We start from the raw sequence: 16,050 nt of genomic DNA on the forward strand, positions 1-16,050 counted from the left end.
AAATTCTTCACAGAGAATGTGTTATGAAAGTTTTGTTCCATAAAACATCAGGGGTTATCGTGAATAAACCTTCCCTCAAAAATAAGCGATGTTAACAGTGCCTAAAGTATTCGTGATAATTTAATCATACCGAAAAGTAATATTTTAGTTATTGACAGTAATTTTAAAAGCCCATCTTAAAAACAGCTGTTTGAAGAATTTAACAAAACATACAAATTGCAACACAGTAAAAAATAAAAAATTGAAGAAATGAAGTTTTTGTTATGCTTGGGAAATTGTGACAACACTAAAGTAGTATTCACATGAGCGCGACCAACGAACGACGAATGAATTACAAAATGTGAGTTTATATACGTTTGAAGACATATTTCCACACAAATTCTAAACAAAACGATAGCAATATAGTTTCTATTTGATTTATGAAACATACTTTTACTTTTCGATATAATATATTAATAAATTTAGGAAAACAAATTTATTCGCCGCGAAAAAAATTATATTTGATACGAACTTTCAAACTTTATTCGCGTTCCACATAATCCACAGTCGCAACGAATAAAATAATCGCGCGTACTTAACCTAAAAAATCATTCTTACTTTGGTTTCGGTGGTGAATGGTGTTCGGCTGTGGCTTCATTCGCGACGAATTGAAAACTCTCATGTGAAAGAAACGTCAAAATCGACGAATATTCGTTCATTCGTTGGTCGTTGGTCGTGCTCATGTGAATAGTACTTAAAGCAGTATTTACATGAGCGCGACCAATGAACGACGAATGAATTACAAAATGTGAGTTTATATACGTTTGAAGACATATTTCCACACAAATTCTTAACAAAACGATAGCAATATAGTTTCTATTTGATATATGATGCATACTTTTGCTTTTCAATATCATATATTAATAAATTTAAGAAAACAAATTTATTCGTCGCGAAAAAAATTGTAGTTGATACCAACTGTCAAACTTTATTCGCGTTCCACATTATCCACACTCGCAATGAATAAAATAATCGCGCATACTTCACCTAAAAAACTCATTCTTGTTTTGGTTTCGGTGGTGAATGAAGTTCGGCTGTAGCTGTCAAAGTCAAACTTCATTCACGACGAATTAAAAATCATATGAAAGAAATGTCAAAATCGACGAATATTCATTTATTCTTTGGTCGTGCTCATTTGAATAGTGGTTTAATCTTGAATTTCTGTATTTCTCCAATTTCCTTTAATGCCATTTAATTGATTCCACAAAGACTTCAATGTGAACACCGCATTATAAACCAACAAATATTAATTAGTGGATCTTGGAAAGCCCGCCATCGTCCATCGTTTGACGTTTGGAATGCATTTTTAATTTCTTGTAAACGTGAAGTTAGTCATAGTTTTCAATTCAGTGTGTCACTACATGACAATCTTTAGATTGACTGCTATTTGTTTTATAAATTCAGAAAATATTAAACTTTTAATAATTTAAGCAAAAGAAGTATTTATTTTAAACAGCATATTTCTATCGTGGAATAGAACTCGACCAACAAAAGACACTCAATGAAAGTCACATCGAAACTAGATTTTGATGAAGATTTTTCATCAATATGCGAATCTACGGTAAGAATGTAAACATACATAATTTGTGCTGCTTTAAGGCTCTTCTAGACATGCACTTCTCAAACACCAAACGATATGAAGATTTCAAAAACTTTATTTCTTATTAATTGAAAAAATCGTTTATAACTACTTTAGGCGGCTCTAACTGAAGGTTGCAGACTTCCAGTTCGCATGCACAAAACCGATGATTGGCCACTTGCAGAAATTGTTAGTATTAAGGACGGTGAAGGGAAACGGCAGTTCTATGTGCATTATGTCGATTGTATGAGATCAAATCCTCACTTTGTTTTAGTTCAATATTCATACCTTTTTTCCCTCTTATGCTATTCAAAGTTAACAAACGCTTAGATGAATGGGTGGAAGAAGAAGACCTTGACACACGGAAAGTCCAGTTTCCAAGAAGGGATGGCACAACGACTGGGGCAAGCACTGGTGTTACAACTCCAAAAAAGCATCATTCCTTGACGGGCACAGGTAGCGTCTCACGACCCACCAGTCCTGTACCGTTAAATAATGAAATTGTAAATGGAAATGCTGTCTTAGCAGCGGCCTTGCAAAAGAAAATCAACCGAAAGAGAAAGGTAACTTGATAAGAAATTGAAATAATACTTATGTATCTAATCTGTAAATATCATCCATCCCAACCTAAGCTCACTCCACAAGCTGTGCCAGTAGTTGAAATACCCGAGGAAAATTCACAAGATGGACTCACCCCTCGTCAATCAGGAAGCATGGTCATACACCAGGATGACGTAGTCACTCGAATGAAAAACGTCGAAATGATCGAGCTGGGTAGGAATCGTATTAAGCCTTGGTACTTCTCACCCTATCCTCAGGAACTTTGTCAAACTCCCTGCATTTACATATGCGAATTCTGTCTTAAATATCGCAAGAGCAGAAAATGTCTCGAACGTCACCTGATCAAGTGTAACCTGCGCCATCCCCCGGGAAACGAAATCTATCGAAAACACACTATCTCCTTCTTCGAAATCGATGGTCGCAAAAATAAGGTCTATGCTCAGAATCTCTGCCTTCTGGCAAAGCTCTTCCTCGACCACAAGACACTTTACTACGATACCGATCCGTTTCTCTTTTATGTCATGACTGAATTCGACTCGAGAGGCTTCCATATTGTTGGGTACTTCTCAAAGGAGAAGGAAAGCACAGAAGACTACAATGTGGCCTGCATCTTGACCATGCCACCGTACCAACGCAAGGGATATGGCAAGTTGCTTATCGAATTTAGTTACGAACTATCAAAGTTTGAAGGCAAAACTGGCTCTCCAGAGAAACCCTTATCTGATTTGGGTTTGCTGTCTTACCGCTCCTACTGGGCTCAGACAATTCTCGAAATCTTTATAGCCCAAAAACCGGCAGGCGAAAGCGAAAAACCTCATATCACCATCAAGTAAGTATATAAACTCAAGACGAATAAGAACATTTTGAAAATTATCCTCTCTAGTGATATTTGCGAGGGAACTAGCATAAAGAAGGAGGATGTTATTTCCACCCTTCAAAATCTTAACCTAATCAACTACTATAAGGGACAGTATATTGTGTGCATAAGTCGCGAGATTATCGATCAACATAAAAAGGCAATGGACAACAGAAAGATACGAATAGACTCGAAATGTTTACACTGGACGCCAAAAGATTGGTCAAAACGCTCAAAATGGTAAACATATAAAAATCGAATTGTTCATCTAGGGCGAATATTTGTTTGTTTATTTTATATTTTTATTTTGTATTTATTTTTATTTTTTTGTTTATTTAAATCGTCACACCACAACTGGAAACATATCAAAATATCTGCACAACCAGAACACAATACAGTTTTTGAGCATCAAAGGCAAACTCATTTCATCTGCCTTGTCAAATCTTATCATTCGCAGATTGGATGGAGATCGATATCACTAATCCGTAAAAATAATTTAAGATGTACTATTTTTCAGATTACGACACCATTCAGAAGAATTTCAAAATTTACCTCAGATAATAAAAGGAAGCAATTATTCTGTATTGATGGATGTAATTAAATTGCATAATATTTAATCCAAATATTAATTCTCTAAACAAGAAATAAGGTTGTTTCGGTGTTGTTTGTTTGATCCGCGCGGATTGATAAATACAAATTTCCATTTGCCGAAATTGGCGATTGCCTTTCTGAGCTTTCTTGCAAAAGTCACATCTACCCAAAAACTCCCTAACCAGATCAATCCTTTCAATTTTCCATATTTGACATTACTTAAAACTTGTTATTATACTTAAAAGAAAAAGTGATGAATAGTTTCATTCATTGGTGAGATTTTTGCAATCGAAATAGCGAATATAATTGCTTTAAAATGTTTGCTGTTAAATGATATTATTTAAAATTTTAAATATAAGATCAAATAAATATAAAATAAATGTCTGTACAGATTTCTGTTCAGATTTTAAAATTCAACAAAAAAGTGTATTTTTGTTTCATTTCGCAAGAAACACAACATCGTTACGGAGTTCAATAGCTCTACAGCGCCATCTCATGGAAAATAGCATATCTACTTAATGGAGGGGCAGAAGCTCATTTCCAATGTCATTTATTCCAACCAACTAGGACATTTGAGACTTATCTTCGACAACAACCAGGACAGTTTAAAGCTTTGTATATGAAAAACAAAATTCCTGCACGAAATCGCAATTCACCGCTTTTTTCCTATAATCTTTGTATAGGAAGACTGCACAAAGCATATCCCCTCAATATACGCCGTTATATGCATATTCCTTGAAACAAATGTGTATTCCTTTTTGACCCAGACTCTCGTTATTTCACCATAGTCTTTCCCTATTTTCATCTGTTTCGAATTATCATATTCGTAAGTCCCCCGGCTGCAAATGGATTTTTCCACTGGATTTCATAGCTGGTGTCGTTGTCTGTATTTATAGCGGTGTCTAGGTATATACATAATAATATTAATATAGTGTCCTTTTTTGATGACAGCATATACTTGGTCTTGCCCTCATTGAATACTAAACCCATCTTCTTCGCTTCCGTTGCATTGCTCTAAAACGCTCCACTGACATCACTTTGATCTTCCAATTATGTCAATATCATCTGCGTATCCGAGTAATTGGATGGACCTTTGGAAGATTGTGCCTCTAGTGTTGACGGTTGAGTTTTGCACAATTCTTTCCAGAACGATGTTGAAGAAGTCGCATGACAGTGCATCGCCTTGTCTAAATCCTTTTTTGACATCAAATGCATCGATGAGGTCGTTTCCTTGATATAGCAGCGTGCATTCTGCACAAACGGATAAGTTTGACAGGGATGCCAAAACTGGACATTGCTCGGTAGAGCTCTTCCCTATAGATGCTGTCATACGCGGTTTAAAATCGATAAAGAGATGGTGGGTATCGATTAGAAGATCCTGGGTTTTTTCCAAGATCGATAGTCGACTTTTCTGGTCTAAAGCCACACTGATAAGGACTTATCAGGTTGTTGACGAATGGCTTCGACGTTCACATAATACGGCAGAGAAGATCTTATATGGAATGTTAAGGAGACCGATTGTTGACGAATGGCTTCGACGTACACATAATACGGCAGAGAAGATCTTATATGCAATGTTAAGGAGACTGATTTAGTTGGCGCAGTTTAGAGGGTCTCCTTTCTTATGTATCGGGCGCACTATGCTGAGATTCCACTCTTCGGGCATGCTTTCATATTTTGCAGATGAGTTGGTGCATACTCCCTACCAAGTCATCGCCTGCTGCTTTGAATAGTTCGGCAGCGATGCCGTCAGCTCCAGCAGCTTTGTTTGACTTAAGTTTAGATATAGCTATCTTCACTTCTTCAAGGTTGGGTAGGCGCAATTGTTGATCTGCGTCGCCTTAGTTGAGCGGAATTCAGTTCGTCATCGCCGTTGTATAATTTGGAGAACTGGGGGGTCATTCCGTAAAACGATAATCGCTAGACGATATCGTTTTGACGATAGCCTCACTTCACGTAAGACGATAATCGTCAAAGTGATATCGTCAAAACGATAGCGTTTGAACGATAGCTAAGTAGGTATCGTCTGCTATTAATTTCCATTGACAACTAAGCAAATTGACGCAAAAAAGTTTCGGTGTAGTTTAGTTTTGTTACAAAATGAAAATAAAAACTCAAAAAAATACAATGAATTCGGTTACGCATTCTTTTATATACAAAACATTAGTAATCTCTCTTAATTGTTGTTAAATAAATAGAACAATTGTAGTTTTGAAATTGCAAAAGAGGACTTTATAATGATATTATAATTATTATAAACGATAAATTTGCCAGGCGGTTGTCGTTCTACATATAAATGTATATACATTCAATATTAAAATTTGAATAAACGATAAATTTGCCAGGCGGTTGTCGTTCTACATATAATTGTATATACATTCAATATTAAAATTTGTTCTAACTATTGAAACTTTGAGGCGTAGGAACATTGGTATATTCGACAGGCAACGATTTTTGTATCGCTCTTGCACAAAGCACTAATCCAAATTAGCTTTGGAAACATTAAATATTTTTGAAGCCAATTTATGTTCCCTGTGGATAAAATGAAGTCTTCACTTCCTTCCCTTGGACCAAATTGGTTTTATTACTGCAGCTTATTTACAAAAATATAAGACATTGAACATTGAACATTTTCATATTATTGTTTTATCTTCGGCAGCAACAAATTAAAACACAAAAAGTGACAATAACAACAAACATCAGAAATTAATTGGCATGTTTATTAACAATACGTTTTTTGCAAATTTTCAAAATTTCCCATAGAGGAAAACCAAGTGTAATAACATTTTCAAGTTATTGAACAAGCATTATCTTTCGTTGAGTTCATTTTGACATTTGAAATATACTCAACGAACTTATACTGAAAACGATTGAACGAGACGATAGTGATAAAGTTACGTGAAGCAAATTATTGACGATATCGTTAATGATAATCGTTTTGACGATTATCGTTTCGGAAATTACGGAATGACACCCCTGGTCTTTCCATATTCTCAACATCGACTGCGGTTCTACTACGATGTTCCCCTGATCGTCTTTACAGGCTTCGGTTCGTGGCTGGTACCCTTGGGAGATTTTTTTTTAGCTTCTGGTAAAATTTACGAACCTCATTTTTGTTGTGACATCCCTCGATCGCGCGCTTCTCATGCTCTCTTTTTTCCATCTAGAAAGCCGGTGTTTCTCTCTCCTATTTGGCTCGTAGAGCTCACGAGCAGCTTTAGTCCTTCTGTTCAGCGCCGTTTTGTATGCCTCTTGTTTCGCTGCGTGCGCTTGCCGGCATATAATGGCTGAATCACAAATACGCTTCAGCATCGGCTTCACCTGACGTTTACGAGTTCAGCCATAGGAATTCAATGCATGCTATCGACCTCACTTTTCGTTTGACAATCGTAAGGAAAAGAACGTAATGTGACTCCAAACGGAAGCTCTAGTTCAAATTTGCTGAACATTTGTAAAAAAAAATGTCAACAAACAAAATATTTGTTCTTTGGAGGAATAAAATAATATAAATGTCATTCAAAGCAACCTTGAAGCGGGCCCACCGTAACTCCATAAATTTCTCAAATTGTTGTCATTTAAACTCGTGGCTGAACGAACCCATTTACAAAGAACGAAAGAAATATCACTGGATACGTTCACCTGTCATTCCGATCTTATTTGCGTTCACTGTTTGACAAATAAAACAGATGGCCAATGACAGCATCCCATATCAAACTTCACATTTGATGTTGATGCTCTGCTTTAGCTTTTGGATAAAATATTTCTAAATAGAAAACAATTTAAAAAAAATTAAGTTATTTCTAGAATAAAATGAGTTCTGAATTGCAACAAGCCAAGGAAAGGGCCCTTCAAGATTTACGAAGAGTAAGAGAAGAGTTACTTCAAAGGGTAGGCATCACAGAAATGTATATCTTAGCTGACTCAATAGATTTAACTTCCTCTTCAGATAAAAAACAGTGCTCAGAAAGAAACCAATAAGTCACCGAAAGTAGAACCTTTATTAAAACTTAAGTCGTCGGAAAGTAAAGAAAAATCCAAGAAAAAGAAAGAAAAAAAACATAAACATAGTCACAAAAAACATAAAAAGTCTGATAAACACAAACACAAATATAAACCCAAGGAAAGAAGGCACTCTAGCTCGAGTTCCAGTTCTAGTTCAGAGGATGAAGAAACAACCTCAGCCCCACCAAAAAAGAGATCCTGTTCGCCAGAACAACAAGAACAACCAGCAGCACCAACTCGTGATGATTGGATGACAAGTGCGATTTTATTGAAAACATTTTCCAAAAATAAACCTTTACCGAAAAAACAATGCATAGTCACTTATGAGCCTGGTAAGAGTAGTCGAGAACTTAATCCGCATTGGAAGGACGGTGGGAGTGGATTACCTTCTTATAAAAAACCAAAAGATGAGTGCGATGATTATCATGATGATAATACAGAGTATTCTTCTAGGAGCTACAAATCAAAGTCTGGCGGCTGGCGTAAAAATTCTGAACCAAAAGCTCCTGCTACGAACGATGATGATGAGAAAGATGTAGGTGCAAGTTCGTCAAGTATCTCGAAAAAAGAAAGTACAGCTGAATTCCTGACCGACCAGGAAATGAATGAGCTAGGGGCTAAGATAATGAAAGCTGAATTATTAAACAACACGGCCCTAGCCGAAGAGCTGAAAAATAAGCTTAAAGGAGCTCGGCAAATGAGGGAACAGAACATTGGTAATACAAAAGATACCAACAAATTTAAGAATAAAAATCATCGGAAACCCCAGTCTGATGCGTCCGGTGGTCGTCGTGCTCGAAGCTCAGTCACCGATGATGAGGACAATCTTAAAAATAAGGTAACTTCCTCTAGCGAACGTTTGGAATTTCCACTTAACGATGAGTTTCTTGTTTTCAGTTTGAACGAGAGAAAAGCAATCCTAGAGATCCCACTGAAGTCGAAGAAGATTACAAAAATTTCAATAAAGACTTTGATGACATATTTGGCGTTTCAAAGCACGAAGACATGGATACTGGGAAACTACAAGAAATTCGCGATAAAAACCGTCCTAGCAAAAAATTAAACAACTGCGGTAAATGTTTCAATGGCGACAAAATTAACAAGGAGCTCGTTGTGTCAGTGGGAAAACATGTATACCTGGCTCTTCCTTGGCACGAGGGTCTCCAGACCAATCATTGTTTGATTATACCGATAGATCATTACTCGTCATCAACGCATCTAGACGAAGACGTATGGCAAGAGATCTCAAGCTATCGAAGAGTGTTGACAAAAATATTTGCCAAGCGGAAACAGGACGTTTTGTTTTTCGAAACAGCCCGATACCTCCAAAAGCGGCCACACATGGTTATACATTGCTTGCCAGCGGATGATTTTGAAATGGCACCCTTTTATTTTAAAAAAGCCATAGAAGAAAGTGAGTATGAATGGTCGAAGAATAAGCAGCTTGTGACTTTGAAGGAGAAAAACTTAAGAAAATCCATTCCATGTGGATTACCATATTTTTGGGTGAATTTCGGAATGGATTTCGGATTTGCTCATGTAATCGAGAATCAAGAAAACTTCCCATTACATTTTGCTCAGGTAAGTAATAGATGGCAGATAATTAAATGGAATTAAAGAATTGTTTTTAATTTCAGGAAATCATTGGAGGCATGTTGTCTTTGGACATGAGAAAATGGCGGTCTCCGAGAGAAGAACATAATGTCAAAACAAAAGTAAGGAATCTTGCAGATTTGCTTAAGCCATATGAAAAGGAACTTTGTTAATACTAGAAAACAATTTAACTTAGTTTTTAAGTTCATTAACAAAAATACACGATACAAAATTAACCTGTGCCATTCTTTTTTTTATATTATGCGCGCACTAAAGGGGTTATAAATACCCTTATAATGATTAAAAACAGTGCGAGCAGTTAGGAAAGGAGGATAGGATGAGAAAGGAGAACCGATGCACATTGGTTTTGAATGTCTGCACATCACACCGTTATGAGTGGTAAACATTGAGTCTGGTAAAGCATTCCACATTCGTGTAGTGCGACTAAAGAAAGAATCTCTGTACTTTACAGTACGTCCAAAATTGGGCTCAAGGGTACACTTATGAGCATTTCTAGAAGAACGGGTATTACGGTTGAATTATTTGAGGAATTCAACTGGCTATTTCATTAGAGCATTGTTTATGAAAGTAGCGATCAATAATGACAGGCATGAAACCTTACGACGGTGCTCGAGAGATACAAAAGTTTCAGTTAGACAACGGTCACCCATTAATTTTAGAGCTCCCTTTTGAATTCTGTCTAGGAGACTCAAGTAGGTTATAGGAGCACCTGCCCAAATATGGGAACTCGAGTTTCGAACGAATATAGGCTTAATAGATTATAGCCAGATCAGAAGGGGTAAAAAACTTCTTGCATCTTCGGAGAAAACTTAACACTTAGTCCACATCCGAAGAACAGGGATGAGAAACTAAAAACGAATATGAAAAGCTGAGAGTACTGTCATCAGCGAAACAATTAAGTGGGTTAGAAGTTAAGAAAAAGTGTCGGAGACAAAACAGAGCCCTGAGGCATACCAGCGTTTATTTTGTGGGTATCAGATTTGAACCCGTCCAATTCTACTTGAATGGAACGGCCCGAAAGGTAATTTCTAACCAAACGAAGAAGGGATTCATCAATACCAAATGCACACATTTTTTTTGAAATATCAAGTGCAATAATCTTACTTTCTCCAAATCGATGTAAAGATTGGTACCATTGTTTGGTGAGATTAACCATGAGATCAACATTGGATCTATTGCAACGAAAGCCATACTGCCGGTCATTAAGAAGCTTTCCCTCTTCAAGATATTTCTTAAGCTGAAAAATGATCAACGTTTCCATGACCTTGGAAAGAAGGGACGTAAGTGCAATTGGACGATAGTTAGAGTGGGAGGAGTATTCGCCTTTTTTAGGGACAGGCTGGATAAATGCAGTTTTTCACCCAATCGGAAAGAGACCAGTAGAATAGGACAGATGGAAAAACTTACACAGTGTTTTTGCCAGCGTTGAAGAACACCTCTTCAGAACAATAGCGGAGATACTATTCGGTCCAGCGGATTCGTGAATGTCAAGATCTTTTAGCACTCTAGCAACTGTACGAGTGCGAAAGAAGATTCGTCGCTTGGAATAGTTTACGCTTTCAAGTACAGGAGGAGTAATGTCACTCATTGGCAGCATCGAAATTGGCTTTATCAATCGACCTTATTTTGAACAGAGGAGGACTTTTTCAACAAGTACATACAATTTTGCATCAACAAATTCATATTTGCTTTGTCAGATTAAATCATTACTTTTGGATACAAACGCAATTTGGGGTGCCATTAAATGCCTTTAAGCTTAGAATCTTCTTGGGAGAACTTCGTCAATGAGTATTGAGACCTTTACAACCCATAGAGAGGCATAGTAGTTCTCCAAAAAAGGAGAGAAAGGAGATGCTTTATTTTAGCCGTTCTTAACACAAGCCTCGAAGCCCCTTACGTACATGCATAGGTTGGAGCTCCCTCCAGCTCTTCCCTAATATTGACGATTCCTCTTGAACTGTTCTTCTCCACATGCTTCTCGGTCTCGACTCTTCTGCCTTTGTGAGATCTGCTGGTTCCTTGCAATGTTTATCGGAGAGGATGAGTTAGAGGTTCCAAAGGAGAACTTCTCTTTTTGCCAGTGTTGATTTTCAGTCAGACGATTTTTGCTTGTCTCCCCAACCTTTTTGCAATTTGATGGGGATCTATTATCTTATGAGATAGAAAGTATAAGGTATGTTGTAAGAGAACATCTTATTCTTCCGTTTCCAGTTAAGGCTGCCAGCAGAAAATCACTGATTACCAATAAGAACAGAATTGGAGACAGTATACTTTAAACTCTTCTGACAACTCTCCTCTATGTAAGACGTGGCATTTGGACCCCTTATAGCTTTTATAATGGTTACAAGCTTGGTAAACTCCTTGATGGCGTTGTTGCTGTTCTCAAATTTGATGAAAAGCAGATAAGGTGATCGATATTCATCCACGCACTGCTCGATGACGATCCGTAGGGTTTCAAGTCCAAAGACAATCTTTCCTACTATTTTGAGGAACGCAGGCACTTTATCAATTTCTGTTGTTTTTTGGGAAGCTTCACAATCATTCCTTTTATCCACTGTTTCCATTGAGGAAGCGTTCACAGTCTGTTGCTTCTTTGAGCACTTGGAGCGATTTGTTTGATGAACTTGGCGCTGCTTGCAACAATTGTGTTGAATGTTGTCTAGCCCTGCCGTTTTGTTGTTCTTGAGTGCTTTGATCGTGCTACATATCTCTTCCTTACTGGGGGTTGCAGTGCGCATTTGGAAATTCTTTGAATCGGGCAACTCAGAATATGTTACTTAAACGATTCTAATTAGTCCGTTCGGACGTTTTAAATCCTTTTATTTTATATTTTGTTGTGTGCTCTTAATATGACAAAGTGTCGGTGGAAATCGGATTTGAATTCTTGAACAACCAAAAGACGAATATCTGTACTTCACACTACGGCACTAAGTTTTGTTCAAGGGTAAATTAATGGGAATACACTATTTAACGGGAAGTAACCATCCTGTAAAAAGGAGTAGCTAGGAACAAATCAAACATTTTGTACCTTTCCAATAAATATTTGGGTTCACATCACAAAAACTACATTTGTTTAATAAATTTATCTTCATGTGTTATTCATTTTATGTTTTGTAGGCAGGGCCGGACAAAGCATATGTGCAAGATGTGCAAATGCACAGGGCGCCAAATTCTATGGGCGTATTACCGAGAGCAAAGAAATGTAATCTAATCTTTCGCAAAACAAATATGAACTACTATTTGCCATTTTCTTAACCACAAACATTCTTAAAATAAATTTAAAAACAAACATCCATCACAATAATTGTCCTAAGTTATCTCATGAGTAATAACTAACATCACTTTCATTTTTGCATTCAATGAAAATTTAACTCAAGATATCGCAGAACTAAAAATCCTACTTATCTAATTTCGAAATATTTCACTCTGTTCGTACAAGAGAAAAAATGAAAAAATCTCAACACAAAAAAGTTCCATGCCACCTCATATGTGCAAAATTTATTTCCTGCACACCGAGCCCCAAAACTAACACACAGAGTATGACAAAGCAAAATACTTATTCATATTGAATCGTATGGGCACCGTACCCGTACCTCTGTATGTGAATTCTTATCTACTAAAAAACAACAAAAAAAGCAAAAGGTACAAAAGGTAGGTTGCGGTGCAGGTCTTACTTTGAAACCCCTTTCTGAGACTAGATGGGAGAGCAAGTTAGAAGCAGTGAAGCATTTAAAAACAAATGTAGAAGTAATTTATGAAGGCCTTATAGAAAAAGGAAATCTAGATGCAAAAAACATTTAAGAATCGTTAGGAAAAAAAAATTTGATTTTACATTTATTTGCTGCCTGCTAATTTTGTTTGATATTTTAGAAAATATAAATAAATCTAAAACCTAAAACATTTGCAAAAAGTCTGTAAGTTAATCATCAGCTGGCATAAAAGTTTTAGAAAATACAAAAAACACTTTAATTTGAATGCGTTCCGATGAAAAATTTAATGGGTAGGTTTGTTCAATTACCCGAGTGTATTGGTAGTTCCCTAGAAATACTAAATATTTTTCCTGAAGCTTCATCATTGCTATCTCAACGGAGAAAAAAAATGTATGCTAAATGCTGATGAATGTCCTGAAACAAATTAGACCCGAAACAAAAATTAAAAGTAGATTTTTGTTTTCAAAATTCTAAATGAAGCCATTCAACTAATTACAGAAAGGTTTGAGCAGCTTGATACATATAACATCAATTTTTCATTTTTATGCAACATAACATTAATTTGCAGAATGTTAGGTAGTTTTAAAGATTTAGATAGAGAAGAATTGTTTCAAGAGTTAACCGTAATATTCCCACTTATTACACCACAAAGCTCAAGTTTAGATGTGTTTAATTTTATTTTTAGTTCAAACTTTGAAGATTGTGCTCCTAATTTAGTAATTGCTCTCCAAATCCCTAATACGATCTCGGCCACGGTAGCTTCAGGAGAACGTAGTTTTTCTAAACTTAAAATTATTAAAAATTATCTTAGGACAACCATCTCCATTGAAAAGGTATTGTTAAATTCTTTAGACTTAGATAATCTCATTTCTGAATTTGCCAAATGTAAGGCCAGAAAAGTAAGTTTCCAAGTTTAAACGTTCCCCCTCAGCTCATTTCATCGCTGCGTTTTAGTTAATGGTTTAGGGTTACTTGGGATACCTCTAAAACAAAAAACGAACTGAAAGTCTACCTCCTGGGTATTGTGGGAAAGGCTTATTATTTCGTATCGGTTTATGTGTGAAAATATAAAAAAGGGCCGCTTTCTACAAATCTTGCACAGGGCGCAAGTTTGGCTAAGGCCGGCCCTGTTTGTAGTACCAAGATTGAAGGGAAAAATTACGTTTTTGAAATACTTACAGCCGCCGGGTTAACTCCTACAAATGTATTTAGATTCTATTCTTGTCTGCAACTTCCACGTTTTCAATAAGTTCAAAAACCCATCATCCTTGTGTAAAGCAATCAATCAAAGAACTATGTAAAATACAAATTTTATAATTTTATTTGTAAGAAATGTATTGTAAACACCTGCATCCGACATAACAATAAATAAGCAGTGTTTTAATAACCAGATTAAGGCTGCTAAACAAACGATCTGAAACCTAAAAGAAAAGACAATTATAAAAAAAATCAATTCAATTCTAATATACCCAATGTACCTACATATTCCGAATCAATCAATTTTCAATTCTTTTTAGAAGGGAATCAAATCCAGTCACAATGGAGCTCTCTAATTTGCGCTCGACTCTAATCAATGAAGACTGAATAAAATCTACCCGATTCTTATTGTTCTCGGAAGAAAAATTTAAATCAACAAGGTGTTCAAAGTTTGGAGCTTTGGTGATCATCTCTTTAGTTGAAGAGATATCATCAATATTGAAAAATTCTTCTTGTTTATCGATGTTAGTTTCTCGGGCTATTGTTGCCATACTATTTTCAATCTGATCATTGCTTTCAAGTGCTTCAAGCTTATCAGATTGCAGGGCATTGCGAGTAGCAGACAATTTTATAGCATCAACATATCTTGAGTATAAATTCAAGTATTCGTTTCTGATTTCGTTGTATTGCTTGATTTTTTCTTCCACCAAGGGTCGAATGTGGTTTTCTTCTTCTTTGAAACGTTTAAAGGCTTCCAGCTGGATAATGTAGTTGATGTCGTTCATTTCTCCAAGATCTTCCATAGGTTGTTATAATATTAAAATATTCGAACAAAAATTAAGGGTGAAAACTAGTAAGAATAAAGTGTATGTATTTAAATCTCGATTTTGAGGACCAGTATAAAAAGTTTAATTTAAATTTTAAATATTTAAATAAATATTCACCAGTTCAGTTGACTGACAGACTAGAACCATGAACAATTAAACAAAGATAAAAGACAGCTCCTGTGACATCTGACATGATTAACTATTAAAATATCCCTCACAGTCATAATATCCCAGAATATCCGCTTTTCTTAGTACAAAATCAATTTATTTGTTTACCTTTCATTACCAGATGGTGAAAAAGTTTGAAAAAATAAAATAAGGAAATGAAGTTGGTCACATATTGACACATGAAGTCGAACCTGGCAGTAAGTGCGTGAACCTTCAATTCAAAGTTTTAGTAAATCAAGAAGCAAGAAACAACAACAAAAAAAGAAAATTGTTGTTGTTTTTCTGCGGTTTGCTTTCGAAGAAGTTGCACGGGTTGAATTATGTGCTTAATACGTTTTCGATCTGATTAAAAATAAGAACATAGGGTCTTACTTATAATCAACTTTCATGTTGAGGTTAAGATTTGTGTGAAATACAAGTGATAATTCCTTGTGACACTAACTATGGAATTGGTTCGAGGTTATCGTCTAGTTTGTGTCAAAACACAAACTAAAAAATTGCTCGAATGGGCGACAGAATAGTTTCTGCATGTGCGTGGACTCTCATACAAGTCTATAGTGCTCAGTTTAGAAACCAAACAGTTTCAAAACTAAAAGTTGCATGTGCGCGCCTAGCCTTAAGATACGATGTTTCCACAATAAAGGTTATTTTTCCAGATAAAACGTTCTCCTTCAACATGTCTCATTTCTCATGTCTAATTTCTTACTTTTGTTCTTATGGCCAAAAGATTTAATGTATTTCAAATGTAGAATATTTCTTTCTTCGGTAAACATTTATTATTTATTTAATTTAAAGGTGAATAAAACTGAATCAAAAACCAACAATATTTTCCATCAAAGCGGAATCTCACCACAAAAATATCCTTTTAAAGTTAACACTCTGATAAAAATTCTCGTTGAGGAAAAG

At 35.9% G+C, this 16,050-nt stretch overlaps 2 protein-coding genes across 2 annotated transcripts; both read left to right on the top strand.

The window, feature by feature from the left end:
* Positions 1-1,387: 1,387 nt before the first annotated feature.
* On the top strand, positions 1,388-4,014 carry LOC129941626 (histone acetyltransferase Tip60). Its single transcript, XM_056050314.1, has 5 exons — positions 1,388-1,600; positions 1,736-1,862; positions 1,934-2,181; positions 2,251-3,008; positions 3,063-4,014. Exons 1-5 carry the CDS (start codon positions 1,541-1,543, stop codon positions 3,277-3,279), a joined length of 1,410 nt encoding a protein of 469 aa, XP_055906289.1. The 5' UTR covers positions 1,388-1,540; the 3' UTR covers positions 3,280-4,014.
* Positions 4,015-7,315: 3,301 nt separating this feature from the next.
* On the top strand, positions 7,316-9,457 carry LOC129938928 (CWF19-like protein 2 homolog). The gene is made up of 4 exons (XM_056046765.1): positions 7,316-7,514; positions 7,573-8,466; positions 8,526-9,209; positions 9,266-9,457. The coding sequence occupies exons 1-4, from the start codon at positions 7,437-7,439 to the stop codon at positions 9,392-9,394; spliced, it is 1,785 nt and encodes a 594-aa protein (XP_055902740.1). The 5' UTR covers positions 7,316-7,436; the 3' UTR covers positions 9,395-9,457.
* Positions 9,458-16,050: the final 6,593 nt, after the last annotated feature.

This window comes from Eupeodes corollae, chromosome 1 (genome assembly GCF_945859685.1).
Source record: "Eupeodes corollae chromosome 1, idEupCoro1.1, whole genome shotgun sequence".
NCBI classification, from domain to species: domain Eukaryota; kingdom Metazoa; phylum Arthropoda; class Insecta; order Diptera; family Syrphidae; genus Eupeodes; species Eupeodes corollae.

What these genes read in the sequence shown, in the direction of transcription:
- LOC129941626 (XM_056050314.1), top strand. Translation starts at nt 1,541, where the DNA reads ATGAAAGTCACATCGAAACTAGATTTTGATGAAGATTTTTCATCAATA. An exon ending in AAATCAACCGAAAGAGAAAG is followed by an intron (nt 2,182 to 2,250) that starts GTAACTTGATAA and finishes TCCCAACCTAAG; the next exon opens with CTCACTCCACAAGCTGTGCC. An exon ending in AAACCTCATATCACCATCAA is followed by an intron (nt 3,009 to 3,062) that starts GTAAGTATATAA and finishes TATCCTCTCTAG; the next exon opens with TGATATTTGCGAGGGAACTA.
- LOC129938928 (XM_056046765.1), top strand. Translation starts at nt 7,437, where the DNA reads ATGAGTTCTGAATTGCAACAAGCCAAGGAAAGGGCCCTTCAAGATTTA. An exon ending in GAGAAGAGTTACTTCAAAGG is followed by an intron (nt 7,515 to 7,572) that starts GTAGGCATCACA and finishes CTTCCTCTTCAG; the next exon opens with ATAAAAAACAGTGCTCAGAA. An exon ending in TCCCATTACATTTTGCTCAG is followed by an intron (nt 9,210 to 9,265) that starts GTAAGTAATAGA and finishes TTTTAATTTCAG; the next exon opens with GAAATCATTGGAGGCATGTT.